The sequence below is a fragment of the Ixodes scapularis genome, unplaced genomic scaffold (genome assembly GCF_016920785.2).
Source record: "Ixodes scapularis isolate PalLabHiFi unplaced genomic scaffold, ASM1692078v2 PGA_scaffold1__304_contigs__length_218370807, whole genome shotgun sequence".
Lineage (NCBI taxonomy): Eukaryota > Metazoa > Arthropoda > Arachnida > Ixodida > Ixodidae > Ixodes > Ixodes scapularis.
The window spans coordinates 57,868,858-57,883,873 of NW_024609846.1; the positions used below are offsets into that span (position 1 = coordinate 57,868,858).

The 15,016-nt window shown below is 41.3% G+C and overlaps 1 protein-coding gene across 1 annotated transcript; it reads right to left on the reverse strand.

Annotated features, from left to right (window-relative positions):
- Window positions 1-1,912: 1,912 nt before the first annotated feature.
- LOC121046039 (monocarboxylate transporter 13) lies at window positions 1,913-14,610 on the reverse strand. Its single transcript, XM_042290504.1, has 4 exons — window positions 14,505-14,610; window positions 11,786-12,019; window positions 8,933-9,076; window positions 1,913-2,865 (listed from the first exon to the last, which is right to left on the reverse strand). The coding sequence occupies exons 2-4, from the start codon at window positions 12,012-12,014 to the stop codon at window positions 1,991-1,993; spliced, it is 1,248 nt and encodes a 415-aa protein (XP_042146438.1). The 5' UTR covers window positions 12,015-12,019; window positions 14,505-14,610; the 3' UTR covers window positions 1,913-1,990.
- Between the last annotated feature and the right edge of the window lie 406 nt (window positions 14,611-15,016).

A 15,016-nucleotide genomic window follows, 5' to 3' on the forward strand; every position in this document is an offset into this window, starting at 1 on the left:
TAAGGAAAAACAGGCGGCTACCTGTGTCTCAACTGACAGCTAAATACAGTGGAGGCAAATATACAAATGTTTCTGGGCATATAGTTAATTGAACTTTCTTTTTATATAGTGCTTTACAGAAGACGACCCTTGCGTGGCAAAGATAAATCAACATGATATTAGGGCGATTCTCATAACGGTTGTTCTGATCAGTGTATATATTTATTCGTGTGGCCCATTTATGTTCACCATATGCTTTTAATAAGTTTCTCCCCCATACTGCTTGTTCTCAGACTAAAGCACCAACTAACGTGTTCTTAAAAATATCCTGACCGCCCTAATAACGTTCCGAATGGAATCAGTATTATTAAAAAATAAATGAATATAAGTGGTGATAAACACTGCAATATCTTGCGAGCAAGCCACAGGCAAAACGAAGATTAAACATAGAGTTTGGTAGAATATCCTGCAGTTTTAAAGCACAGAAGTCAACACTGTAGAAGGTGAAAAAACCCAATACATTAGGATAACGATCGCTGTGCGCGTATTTTTAAATAAATAAATGAATGATTGAAAAAAGTGTTAAAATATAACTAATTTTTGTTGTCTGGTTTAGTGATTACACGACTGGTAGCCGGTACAATAAAGTTCCTATCGGAGGCAAAAAAAAAAAAAATATAGAACCCACGCTACAAACAAAATACATTCTAAAAAAAAAAAAAAAAAACGATGGGCACGAGCATTTTTGAGGTCTTTCCAGATAACATTTACGCCAGAAAATAAATTAAAATAGCTAAAAAAACAAAGATCAAAAGTTTTGGACAATAGTGGGAAACCTCAGAAAATCCCAGTTTAGAGAAAAATGTATTGCAAATTACTTTGCAATTGTGTTACTACGTGAAACATTCTTGGTTTCACGCAGCAACAACGAACGAACGAAACGTTCTCCACACCCCACTCGACTAATTGACCCTTTGACTCTTCCCATCGGGTCGGCTTGTGTCCTCGGAGTATGGGGAATGACAGGCAGCGGGTAAACTGAATTTACGTGTAGGTCATGTGACGTAAATGTTTTCGCTAAATGTAGAAGAGAAACTAAATTTGCGTATAGGTCACGTGATATCAAGCCATATGACGTCCCCTTTTCCACTGAATTTAGTCGGAAAATTCGCGGTTAGCTTTTAAATTTCACCTGCAAATCTAGCCTATAAGCGTTTCTTGTTAAAAGTTACAGTAACATAAAAAAATAACGTTCAGATATGTGTATACAAACTAAATTTCTCTTGGAGATATATCTATCACTGAAGGCGGATATTGGCAAAGAAAGAATATATGACAATTCTGGAGAGAGGACTTGTTGTTTGAGGCCAAGACGGGAGTGCTGCGAACTCATATGCAGGGTGCTAACTATTCAAGACGTGGGTACAGTGCGTTATGCTTTGATATCTTATTGCACAGCGTTTCACCCTGTAGTTGTTGAGGGCAGAATTAATTTAGTAAATGCGGTGTCGGCTAATCACAGCGAAAGAAAAAATGTTGGGCAAGTAGACAATTTTTGACACTGATTACAGGATTGGTGGAGCAGGTCAATGTAATATTAAGCATTTTATTATTTTTACTTTCGAGAGTGACAAAGGGGTTATCTTCTAAACGCAACCGGCGTTATCCGTAACCGCGAAAAATGGCAGAAAAATTCCCTCCGCAAAAGGACTATTCAAATGACTGCGACGAGCCAGGCACCGCTCTGAATAGCGGCAGGTGCGTTGTTCTCCAGAGCCCGGCAGGTCGGCCTCCGCAGAGGCTTCTCGGCCTGCCTCTGCCGAGGATTGCGGAGCGCGCACCTTGTAGGAATACGCTACGCATACGTATGCATTCGCATTCCTACACCTAAGCGGTCTAAAGTGCCCTCCTGTAGTTATCCTCAAGTCACATAAGGGTGGGATATATACGCCGTCAAAGTTTAAAGCACCGGCTGGGGGCGCTAGCCTACGCCCGATCCGAAGCGTTAAGCTCAGAAATTAAAGAGAAAAAACAGCTCACCTATTATTGTAGGATTGCACAAAAACAAGGGCAGCGTTGATAGTCCCAACAATGCACAACACAATGGGATTGCATCCGCTCCAAGGTAGTCAGTGATAATGGCAGCTTTGATGGCAGTGAGGAATGCTGAGGGGATTGCTACACAAAGGCAAACAATGAGAACGTACGCATACTTTTCAACTTCTGCAAGGATTAACAGTGAGCAACCGAAAACGATGAGATTGACCACGATTAGTGTGCTCCGGCTCATGAATCCGCGGTCAGCCAGAAGCGGGACAATTAAACATCCCGCCAGTTGGGCAACTGATGAATACACAACCATAGACTCAGCTGTTTCCAGAGAGAAGCCTTTATCTATTGAATAGTCAACAATCGTTGATTGAAATGCCATGGCCGCAAAATCCGATATGACGGTATATGCAACAATCGCATAATAAACTGGCATCCGAAGAAGCCTGACGGATTCTAGAATACTCTCTGAGACTTTAGAAATGTTTGTTCCGGAGGTATTCCTGCTCGCAGAGCTGCCCTGTGAGAGCTGTGTTCCGTTGATAGTACAGAATTCCGTAGACTTGATGGGCTGTCGGACTTCCGTTTTGTGTCTTATCCATTGGGGCACGTTTAGCGGGAGACAAAAGGCTGTTACGTGCATTGTGATAGCACCACTCAGAAGTAGAGCGCCACGGAAGCCATACGCTTCCTCAAAATACACGAGTGCCGGCGGGAAAATTAGTGATGCTAAATACACGCCGGCGAATTTTACGCCACAAGCTATTCCCCGGTACTGGTCGAAGTATAAGATGTTAATGTAGGCGAGAGATAACGTGACGATTCCCACACCGGTACCTGAAACAAAAAAGGAGAATATTAGTTGTTCAGTCTCATCCAATGACAGAACACATTTTTATTCATGGATGAAGAAAGAATAAACAATTAAAACAGGGACAACACAACCACATCTTTCAACTAGCAACAGACGAGTAAACTTTCAACAGCGAGCAGCCGACTATACCCAGTAGGAGTGGGGGAGAGAAGGGGAGAGAAGGAAAGATAAAACACGCGAAGTGCAAGTCAGGGTGGTAGGGTTATCTCAGATTTTAAAAATTCAACCTCAGTTTTCGTCAGCAGGAGGGAAGGGTTTGACACGTTATTTTTTGCTGTGGTCATGGCGAATGATTCTATGATTTCCCTGCCGAATCTGCTGTCATGCCCCCCAAGGATTTTTGTGTCATCAAAGAGGGGAGGACAACGCAAACACGAACGGGCATGTATGACTATGGGATTATAAGAATCTGGAGAGGCCTTAGAAACTTCGTTGTGATGTTCGCGGAGTCTGTGATTGGTGCATCTGCCGGTCTGTCCTATGTATTGATGGCCACAGCTCAATGGGATGGCGTAAACTTTCTTCTCTTTGCATGGAATGAATTTCTTTTCGTGCATGATTGCTGACGAAAACTGAGGTTGAATTTTTAAAATCTGAGATAACCCTACCACCCTGACTTGCACTTAGCGTGTTTTATCTTTCCTTCTCTCCCCTTCTCTCCCCCCCTCCTACTGGGTACAGTCGGCTGCTCGCTGTTGAAAGTTTACTCGTCTGTTGCTAGTTGAAAGATGTGGTTGTGTTGTCCCTGTTTTAATTGTTTATTCTTTCTTCATCCATGACTTAAACCAACACGCTCTTCTACCAAGCAAGCACATTTTTATTGTTAAATTTTTTTACATTTCATGTGTTACGTGTAAAGGCTGGTTCACACACTTGTGACTGCTTACGACTGAGTACATTAAAACTTAAGCAGGGAGCACATGAGTGATGAGAGAGGGCGCCGTGTGGCGGACCATAGCAACTTGCCCGGGCTGGCGGCATGGCATAGGTCTACGTCACAGCGTCCGCGCAAGCCGCTATGGAAACTGCCGCCGGCGCCCGTTTTCATCCTTCATGGGCCCCCTGCTTTATTGTTAGGGATGCCGGGAACATTTTTCGAAGCGATCGAATCGGGCGGTTCGAAAGGTTCGAAAGATTTCGAATCTTCGAACTTTCCATATCGAGAAATTCGACGGAAGTCGAATTTTCGACCTTGTTATAAACTAAGAAGTTCGACGCTTTTCGAAATTTCGAACTTATTACGCTGCAAAATTGGATACTTGTCGAACTTTCGACCTTGATAGACTAAAAATTCAATGATTGTTTCGATCTTTAGACTTCTTGCACTAGAAAGTTCGAAGCTTTTCGAACTTTCGACCTTGTTAATCTAAATAATACGAAAATTGTCGAACTTTCGATTCCAGAAAAGTCAAAAGTTCGACGAACTTCGACCTTTTAGCGTAAAAGTTCGAAGTTCGTCGAACTTCGAAAGACCGGCGGGCGGTTTCATTTGGATTCAAGCAGTGAGGTACATTCGTTATTTTATTTTTCTCGCATTCTTCCATGCGGTGCCGCATTCCTCGCGAAAGACAATGTCGTTTATTTCAATCAGCTGGCATGCTTGGTTTTAAAGAAATAGATTCCCGAAGGGGCGAGGAAGGACGACGGGCTTTTGACAATTGCCGTTTGTGCCATATTTGAAGCGCGCTATAGACGAAGCTATTTATGGTAGAAATGTTAAACCTTTTAAGAATGATCTATGTATAGCCTAGGTAAGACTCGTCTTAAGATGTGATTATTGTTCTTCAAGACGAGTTTCGAAGAAATATCCAAACATGTATCTACGGGAAGTTGTGCCCTAAACTTGGTAATTTTTTTCGTCTAAATTGTTAGAGGTATTGCATTTAAGTTAACACCGCAGACAGTGCATATCATTACGATCTGCAGAATACAAAATAATGTATTTATTGTTTTTTTTTACGTTTAGGAATAAATTAACTCATAGTTGAAGATTTCTAAACTTGTTCAAGTTCAGCACGTCATTAAAAAAACTTTTTTTTTCTTCTTTATTTTACGTTTCTGGGACGTGTTTCTTTTAGCCTGTACACATTTTGGTAGGGGAAACTTGTTTCGTAGTTCTGGGCCTCTGAATATCCAAGAGTACAACACTTCCGGCGGGTTCTTGATAGTTTTTTTTTTTTCCAGCTTTTCATTTTTGCGTTTATTGTTATGTTTATTTATTTATTATTTTTTACCGATGGCACAGTTATTTAGGTTGAAAACACATATCTTTCAACTTCCGAACCACCGAGCATGTGACGAGTAGTGCCTTCTGACAACGAGTTTCTAACAATGACCGTCCACTCGATCTTTTATGCAGTGAAGAGCGACAGTAGCTGTACATATGCATAAATAATTTCAGATTAAAATCAGCTCGACCATGCCCTCTTTCCCCGTATTGTTTTCTTTAACAGTCCGAAATAACTGGGAGGAGGGGGGGGGGAACTGGAGGCCCCCCCTCCCCCCCCCCTTCCTCTCCGTTTTTTCTATTCCGACGCCACTGATATGGCAGAACGCTCCTCGACCTCAAATTGTGTCGGCTGCTGTGCTTTTTGCTCGGCGTTTCTTCCGTTCCGGAAAATAAACCTCCAAGGCAATTACAAACTAAAAAATTGTCAAGGTGCAGGCGAGTTAGTGTATGTTGATCATGATGCAAAATCCTGAGACTGGGAATGAAGTTCGAAAGAAAGAGTGTAAAAAGAAATAAAGAAAGGGACACGACAACGTCTCAAACTCAGCTGAATATAGTTTGAGACGTTATCCTGAGCTGAGTTTACAGCTGAGTTAAGTTTGAGACGTTGTCCTAAGCTGAGTTTTGGACGTTATCCTGTCCTCTTTTTTCTGTCTTTTTACACTTTTTCTTTAAAATTTGATTCCCAGTCTCAGAGTTTTGCATCATGTACAAACTAAACTTACTATATGCCAGCGTCACTCGAGCGGCGTTCGAACGGATTACTACCAGCGTGCAATGGGGTAAGGAGGCAGTTTGACAGATCGCTTCAAGGTTTTTCTGAGCCTCAACCACCTGCCCGCCACTGGCGATTTCGAACTGGATGAGTATCGTTAAACAGTGCATTCGTGTGATCACTACTTCGTGCTGCACGTTCATGACCCCCACGGGCTGGCGTTCACAATTACTGATCTATTGTCACGCGTCACTCTGCACCGGCAAATATTCCAGTGCATCCGGGAGACTCGTCGTCTCATTTAATTGCCTGACCAACTTCGCGCAGTCTAAATATCACACCCGAACTTTTGTAAACCTGATTTCCTGAAAGCCAGTGGGGCGTGAAAACGTTATTTAAAACTGAAACTGGGTGGCGGATCATGAAAACCGGACTTCGAACTTTGCGCACTTGGACTTGAAAGAAATCGAAACCTTCACAGTTTCTTTTTTTTTCGAATTTAGCTCTAAAAGAGAATCGAAACCTTCGACCTTTTCGAACTTTATGTAGAAAAAAATTCGAAATCTGCGACTTTAACGTACTTTATGTTTATAAAAATTCGAAAAGTTAGAATTTTTCGAATTTCAGATCCAAATAAATTTTAAACATTCGAATCTCTGGAATTTCAAGTTAGGAAAGTCCGAAATTTACGAATTTATCGCACCTCAAGTAAAAAAAAAGTTCGAAATAATCGAATTCGAGCTTTTAGAAATCGTGAAAACGTCGAACGTTTCGAATTCGAAAATCCACGGTTTTTGTAAGTTGCGAATTTTTCGAATTCAAACCTCCGTACAGTCGAGAATATCGAAATCTTTCGAATTCGAACCTCAGTTCAGTTCGAAAATATCGAAACCTTTTGAATTCAAACCTAGGGTGGTTCGCGGCATCCCTATTTATTGTGATATCTTAGGACGAAAGAGGACATTGGCGCGATCTCTTGGGTAGCCTTTAATCCTTTGTGATTTCGGCATACCTTTCATAATAGTTCCGCCAACATAATTTTTTATTGGCTTGAAAAGCTGGATCTACAAAATACTCGAAACCTCCCTTCTAATGAAATTCATTTGCAGGGCCACCTAAACGATGGTGCTCGAGTGAGATTGTTCTCTGCTCGTAAGCCTTCGCACGAAGTTTGTCGTAAACAAACATAAATGTGTGAACCAGCCTCAAGAAGCCTGATGCATGGTCTCCGATGATCTAATAAGGGTTAGACTATACGTTAGATCAGTGTTGCCATTGGACATAAGGCCAGGGAGGGGGTGGACACCCTTAAGTGTATAATTTATAGCAAAACTTCGATAAGGTGCACTAAATTGCAATAAAATGCATCTGGCAACAAAAATGTTGTTGAATGACCGTAAATGTTTCAAAAACGTAGTTAAACTGGTGAATTACATTAATTGAATTCATTTAAATATTAAATTGCTTAAGCCGTCGAATATGTGCATTTATTATCGTTACCAGGAAGCAATTTTTTGAATTATTTATAAACACTTGTAACTGATGTGGTGGCATAAATAGGTAATATAACATATTACCCATTACACGTGTTCTATGTGATGTTTAGGTTTGCCGTACACTAGTACAAGATATTCGCTATAACGCCGCTTCATACGCTAAACGTTTCTGACTATATCGTAGAAGATTGGCCATCGGAAGCATTGTGTTATCGAGATCAGTATGGGCGGGTTTTCAAAGGCTACTGATTTATAAATACAATCTGCATGGCAGACAAAAAAGGCCAGGAGTGTGAGCGCCTATAGCCGTGACCGCTGGTTATACTAACATGTTCTTGGGCACAATTAACGCATTCAGGCAATGCGGTGTCCCGCATGATGCCTTGTGTGATTCAGGTCGTGATAAACTGGGATTGCTAAAATGCTTAGCACCATGAATGTGATCCATCGATTCAGCCTCACTGATGCCTTATGATCCTTATATTTGATGCACACCAAGTCCGTCAACTAAATTCCCGGACGAGCTCGACGCAGGAGGCGTAGTTACGGAATTTGGGTTGTTCAATGCCTTGTGATTTTGTCTAGGCCTATGCAAATCATGATCGTATTTGGACGTTCTTTCGGGACTGTGTAGCATCCTGTCCGGTTCCTTACGCCTTTTTCATGATAAGGTGAGGTTACAAGCTGCCATTAATTCTACAGTTTCTTTTACTCCAAGGAAAAAGTAGTTAAGCTTGAAGACCGCCTTACCAGATCTGATCCCTGCTGACTTCATGCCCTTCCCCTAGCCAGAAATGTGTCACCAAAGAAAGTATCTTCAAGACGCTCAGGATACCAAAAACACCCTGAGTGCGGATCATAAAGACCTTCCATCTCACGTGTTCAAACAAGCCTTTCATCGTTTGTACAGTCGTAAACAATGTAAGCTGAAACAATCTAGTAACGACCAAAAAGTACCGGTGGAGCTTTCTCGATGTGACAGGTTGAGCGCGAGGGGGCGGTGGTCACTACTATCTGACTAGACCCGTTTCTTTTTCATTTTTTATTTAAGCATTAAGACGTGACTCACGTTTACTGTGTGATACTTCCAATACCCAGACTTGTTGCCACCTAATTATTTTAAGACGTGTTTTCTGCTCCAGCCAAGGGAACTTTTTGATGCCCGAACAGTTAGGCTGTGTGAGAGAGCATATAGAATCCCGACCGAACGCTCTCCTTACTTAGTGGTTCAACTTCTCGCGTCGAAGCAGAGCGACTGGTAGGTTTCGGCCGCCGCTCGGTCATTCCAGCTTACATCGTTTACGACTTTACAAGAATCGAACAAAGTATACAGTTCGTTCGAGATCAGGTTAAAAGAAAGTGAATTGGCAGGCACCCAGAAGATATGCGTTTTGGTTTGTATTGAACCCACTTGGAAGTGAAATTGACAGGCTCGGCAGTATGTAATAAGTACTGTAGAGTGCAGGCAAGATGGTACCTCGCAGCTTATACTAGTAAGGTGCGTTTGTGTTAAAACGTTTCAATGGAGTTAACTAAATGTTTTCTTTTTATTTAATGCATGTTATAAAATATTAGAAATAACTATATACCGTAAATAGCGCCCAATGTGGCGGTTGTCCATTGCATACTGGGAGCAAAAGCTGACGCAACAATGCCAGTCCAGGTTAATATGCTGCCGATCAAAGTAATTTGGTAAGCAGACAGACGACACCTGAGTAACCAGAGCAGGACTCCTGAAATATAAACCAAGACAACTATAGCTATAAACATAATAGCCGCTGAATACGCTTTATCCCGTTGTAGTGGTTTACGTTGACATAGGGCTCTGAGTTACCATAATAACAAAACAGAGACTTTTTCACGGAACGGCAGTAATGTGTGACAACCATCCTCAGAACGCATAGATTGTGAAAACATGGATCATTTTATATATAGCTTGCTTATTCTTTCAATAAAATGTTACCATACCGTAGCGGTTCGCCTGAGATACCTGCCGGGAACCGTGAAAGATGAAGACGAAGCGCGTGTAGATTGCACGTGAAACACTTCCAATCCTGTAGAATTCGGTCTGGACCTTGTGGACGTCACCTACTATAGTAAAGCTGGTACAGTTGCTATGAGTCTTCTGCGTTGCACAGGGGACGTTGCGAAGAGGGACCCAAAAGGGACTTAATTGTTAGAACTTGTTTTATGTAGTAAAAACATGAGCCTCTCAAACTTACACGCATGTAGAAGCGTGCCTAAACTGGTGGAGAACGCGAGGTCACGAAGAAAATACAAAGCATCAACAAAAAGTTCGAACGCCGTCGAAGTGAAAGTCAAAGCTAAAATGCCAAAAGCGTGAAACAAAATACGCTGTTTCAAGCCTTCAAACAAAAAGTAAAAATCGCAAGAACTTTACAGGTTTCAACGTCACCACGCACATATAAAAGACACGTACCCTATGGTAGTGGCATGAATCTGGCACTTTCGTTTGACTTGCGGTGCTTAGTCTAGCCGATTTCGGACGTCGAAATGTGTTTTTCCGTTTGTCAACACTACACAGAAAGGTAAAAGTTAAGCGAGGTAGTTCGAGGCCCAGTCTGCTGAGCTTGTACTACACAAAATGACTACGTTACAGTTTAGTCGAAGCTTCAGCACAGGGGTGAGGCCTATTTATTCGAAGGATGGTTATTCAAGGAATGTTTCCTTCCCTACTAACGCTATTACTGCTTCACAATTTTGCCCCTTTGACTTGGAGTTCGACAGTCTTTTTGCATTAGTCTTCTTCCCACAAGTGTTTTCTGATATGAAACGTTCAGGCATTCACAATGTTGACAAGAATGTTCATGCTAATTTGTCCATTTAAAACTTTCAGGCCAGCATCACATTCCATCTGCACCAGCAAAGTTCGGCACTTTCGCTAGCGCTTTCACCCGGTGGTCAGGCGATTATTTTGTCACCCTTGACGATATGCTGCAGGACGAACATTATGCCGGCATAGAATGTATCAGTGCCAAATTTCACAGCACATCCGCGGATTCTGAAGAATAAACACCAACAATGAAATGCATCGGCTTGCCTAATCCAGGAGAGACCATAACTTTTGGTGAGTACTGACTGAGCTTTCAACCGCTACAAAGACACCACGATGGTCCGAAAATTGTTCAAAATCATTTCGTGCTTACGGACTTTGATGACCTGGGTTCTTGGGACACTGCTGTAGAAATCAGCTTGTGGAGGTTTGGTGGTTGTGAAGGAAAATGGCGAAGAGAGCTAGTATTTTCAAAGGTATTCTAGTCTTGACCACGCCACTTCATGAAGACGCTGGTGGTGGCAATGTGCAGAGCACGTCCTTGCTAGTTGAATAATTTCTAGGGGCCGTCAAGCGGGATACTGGGAATCTCACCTGTGACATCAATTGTAAAAGCTTTAATTTTTTAGGTGACGTCCATGACCTCCAGACTAAGTACGACCACATTAGAAGTGTGTCACGTGCAATTTATACGCTCTTCATGTTCTGCGGCTCCCGACCGTTGCCTCGGCGCACTGCCACAAGAGGTCTCATGCATATTACTAGCTCATATATCAATTGGAAGCTTACCATTGCACTAATTGCGATGACTTGAATATTCGTAGCTTTCGACATATCTTCTGCTCTCTTGTCTTTCTGGTTTCTGCTCAAGGTTATTTTTGCGTGATGACAGTTGGTTCATCTAAATTTTATATAAATGTTTTTTTTAATGTTTTAATGTACTTTGAGTTTTAATTTTGGTCCTTTGGTGTCTTGCTGCGCAGTTATTTGGAATTAGTTGTTTTGTTTTTGATATATGTTTATGAAAATATATTGCGTCATATGTCGATGCTTTGTACAATTGTTTTACACCTCGTTTGTAACAACCGAAGTCCTTCCAATCAATTTCAATAAATAAATGAAAATAAAATGACGATTAATGCAGCCGGTTACAGCCATTAATTCCAATATGAGTAAACAGTAATATAAATTAGCGCTGTATAAACTGGTTAGTATTAATACTACAAGACACGTGCCCAAGTGCATTGAAGCAGCCATGTATTCAAACAATAACGCATGCATTTTGAATATGAGCCCCGGATGGTTCAAAGGAATCATATGTATAGTATTGACAAAATCCCATACTTTGAGTGCATCAGGGAAATATTGAGTTATATTTTAATGGATATTTATATTTGTGCTTGAAGCACCTTAAATTTGACAAGAGCATGCTTATAAAGGGAAGTGTATTTCACTGTGGGTATACCTACCCGGTTCCCAGCAGATAGCCCGTATCGCATCGGTATATATGCAGGATACCGAAAAACAAGAAAATTTGCGAAGTTGATGTCCAACTTAATACAATGCTACCGATCTTGATGTTATACTTTCGGGCGTAAAAGGTGAAAAAATAGTTTTGGGGTTGTGCTGTATTGCGCTTTGTATGTACCTGACAAATTTATGAGGACAGATGTCACGCTGTTTGGCCAGGATGCATCCGATCGATTGATGCTGAACACTTCCATGAATCCCACGTAGAAGAATCCGGAATTTTGCCTTCCGATTGAGGCTGCCAACATTGCGAGGGCTGCGATTACGGGAATATGCCAGCATCTGTCGAGACCATCACTGCTTCCATTCTGGGCCTCTTTCACCAATGGTTGCCTTGGGGTGGTCATCCTCACTTTGAGGGAAAGGAGAGATCCGAACAGAAAACATTATCCAATCGGAAATCACTCGGAATATGCACTTCCTTTGACATGTCTTAAGGATGAAAATATTTAAAGTCGACAGTCAGACTTGTTAGATATTGCGCGGAACGTGCCAACACCAAGCATTTTAATGCTATCAAAACTCTTCTAATTTTCATTTAGGTGAAATATGAATTCAAAACGGTTTATTTAGTTTGATGTGATAAGTGTTCGTCTTTCTCAGGCCGTTGGAAGTTGAAAACATGTATTGCCACTGCACAAGTGATAATGATTCTACGCAACCAGCTACGATATTTTTTTTATTTCCATTGCAAAAAGCAGACATTTCACTATGGCCTCTCCGAAAGGGTTGTGATGAAACCTACTGCTTCTTCCTGGTTTTTGCACGCTTTATCAGGTGAAGTAAATTACGGTGTTTATTATCAGAAACTTGAATAACTACTCACACGACGAAATCAGTTGTTTAAGAATAACGCAAACTACAAAAAAAAAAAAAAAAAATCCAAAGCTCATTTCTGGGTGGAGTCCGCGGGCGGCATGGCGATGTCATCCAAATTATTTTCGAACAAAACAGACACCGTGGGGTGCTAGTGGTGAGACGGCTGTAGGAATGCCAATTGAACAAAAAAACAAGAACAAAAAATAACAGAAAAATAAACAAAAAACAGGGTGAACACAGTCGAGAAAAAAAAACATTTGAAGCACTATGCGACAATTACGAGGAAACGAGGTTACAGCTTGCGAAACTGCGAATACAGTCGCTGTAAAAACATGACTCGCCTGACGCCGGTTAATTGCGGAGTATCCGTCCTACAACCATCACTCATGTGTCGAGGTCTGAGCAGCTATGTTGGAGATTTTTCGGGTTAAGAGGCCTCAATATTTTGTTTTTCAGATCATTAAAACACTTTTTTATCACAAAAGATAGGGAGTATAAAGTTTTTGAAAACATTACACAGCAATGTTGTGAGCCCCTTGTAACTACCAAAATGTTACGTTGTTTTTTAAAGCGATCTGTTAATTTTTTATTATTATTTACATGCAGCAGGTTATTCCGGCAAACCGAACATGCGGTTTGTATTAAGAGCATGCTGTGATGCGCAATCATATCAGTTTTGTTTTCCAATAACTTAATTCTTGGAAATCTATACGACATGAATTATTTATCACTCGTGAAAACAAACTATAAAGTGAGCCAGATATTTTTTAATATATTTTCATTAAAGCGACACTGAACATAAAAGAAAAACAATTATGTAACGTAATAGCATAGGTATGTAACAAATTAAGATCAGTTCTTGAAAAAGGGTTTGAGAACAGTACTTATGTGGAGATACGGCTAGACTCAATTAACCCTCACTCTAAACGAGTCTCCTAACGTAATTCGTGCGCTATCTTCTTTTCAGAAGAAGTTTATTTGGAAAGGAACGTGCGCAAATCAGGAACTTAAAATTATATTTTTTGAGCTCACTGTCCCTAAGAGTGGCTCGAAAACATGCTTTAATTTCGTGTCCACGTGCCCTAATTGAAGAAAGCTTTAGAATGGCACCGACCAGAAAACGTGTCTCGCGACGTAAATATTGCGCTAATTTGTATATCGAGAAAACTTCAATTTATGACATGTGCGTCCTATATATTCAAGCATACAAAAAGCTTGTTAAAAATTAAGTTTCCTTAAAAACACAGATACACACAAACACACACACACACACACTCGCATGCACGCACGCACGCGCGCACTCACTCAACCACGCACGCACGCACGCACGCACGCGCACACACACACACACACAAACACACACACACACACACACATCGCACTTGGAGGTCGCACGAAGTTCGAAAATACGTTTTTCCTTCGGCACACTCAAGCAAGATGAAGGTATAGCTCCGTGACGATCCTCAAATAACGTTTTTTTGTTCTTTCAAACCGAAGAAGAAGAAGGAGATTTTTTTTTTTTAATTTTACTTCGGCAGAAGTTTTGTTAAAATAGGAACTTACTCTAGTTCATTTACTGTTAGTACAAAATTATTGTACTTGTTTATGAATACGAACCAAAATGGGCTCATAACTGTTGGTGTTGCGAAGAACTGCGTTTTCGCACAAAGGAAGTCGCGTAAGGTTTCTAAATCTAAGCTAACTACAAAAAAGTAATCTTACCTTACCTTCCAATCGAAGGAAATAAAAAAATCAACTAAAATTCCCTTTTTACATGAGCAGTCGTAACCTATTGTAGGGTGACGCCCACAATATCAAATTGGGTGTTTACAATTAGAAAGTCTATCCAATTTGAGAAGACAATTTGCCACTTTGCTTTCTTAAGGAGTAAGCAATAAGCTGAGATTATTGATCAAACACTAACTCACACTATAAATACTAGCTGACGAACCATAATTCCGAAATTAAGCTAGAATACTAAGCGATATATAAATAAAAAAAGAAAGAACGTTTTGTACCACTTGCCGTACTCTTGAACCAATCCAACGAATTCCCGTACTGTAGTGTCAGCAATGTCAGATATAAGGTCGGTCCTCCTTCTGCTGAATGCGCCTAGAGAAAGTCGTTCGTGAGCACGCCGTCTTAAACAACACTGCACGGGGACACCTTCGTGCGCCTGAAGTCACGGCGACCACCCAGTGCCTTATCTGATAACGGCACAAAAAATACGGGGCCGAATAGTGCCGCGTTCCTTCCCGCAGAAGTCAGGTCTTGGTTCTTATGCTTCGCTAAATGTACGTTCAGTCACGCGCACCTTTAAATTCCTTTCGTTCAGCTTGCTAAAGCAGTCAAGGTGTCCCGTCTACTCCGACTGTCTTATCAATCTCCTTGGCAATGTTCTGAAATGTGTTGCAATGTGGCACCAACGGCGGGCTAGGAGGCACGGACCTGCTTTGATGGGGTGTAAGCAAGTGGCTACGGTTAGACGAAAAAAAAAAAGAAGACAGTCGCGGGAACGAATGTGGTTGGT

Bases quoted from the DNA above. Each gene is read 5' to 3' on its own strand.
- LOC121046039 (XM_042290504.1), bottom strand. From the start codon at position 12,014: ATGACCACCCCAAGGCAACCATTGGTGAAAGAGGCCCAGAATGGAAGC. The intron at 9,077-11,785 runs GTACATACAAAG...TTTATATTTCAG, and splicing joins TGTCCTCATAAATTTGTCAG to GAGTCCTGCTCTGGTTACTC. The intron at 2,866-8,932 runs GTATATAGTTAT...TTTTTGTTTCAG, and splicing joins CACATTGGGCGCTATTTACG to GTACCGGTGTGGGAATCGTC.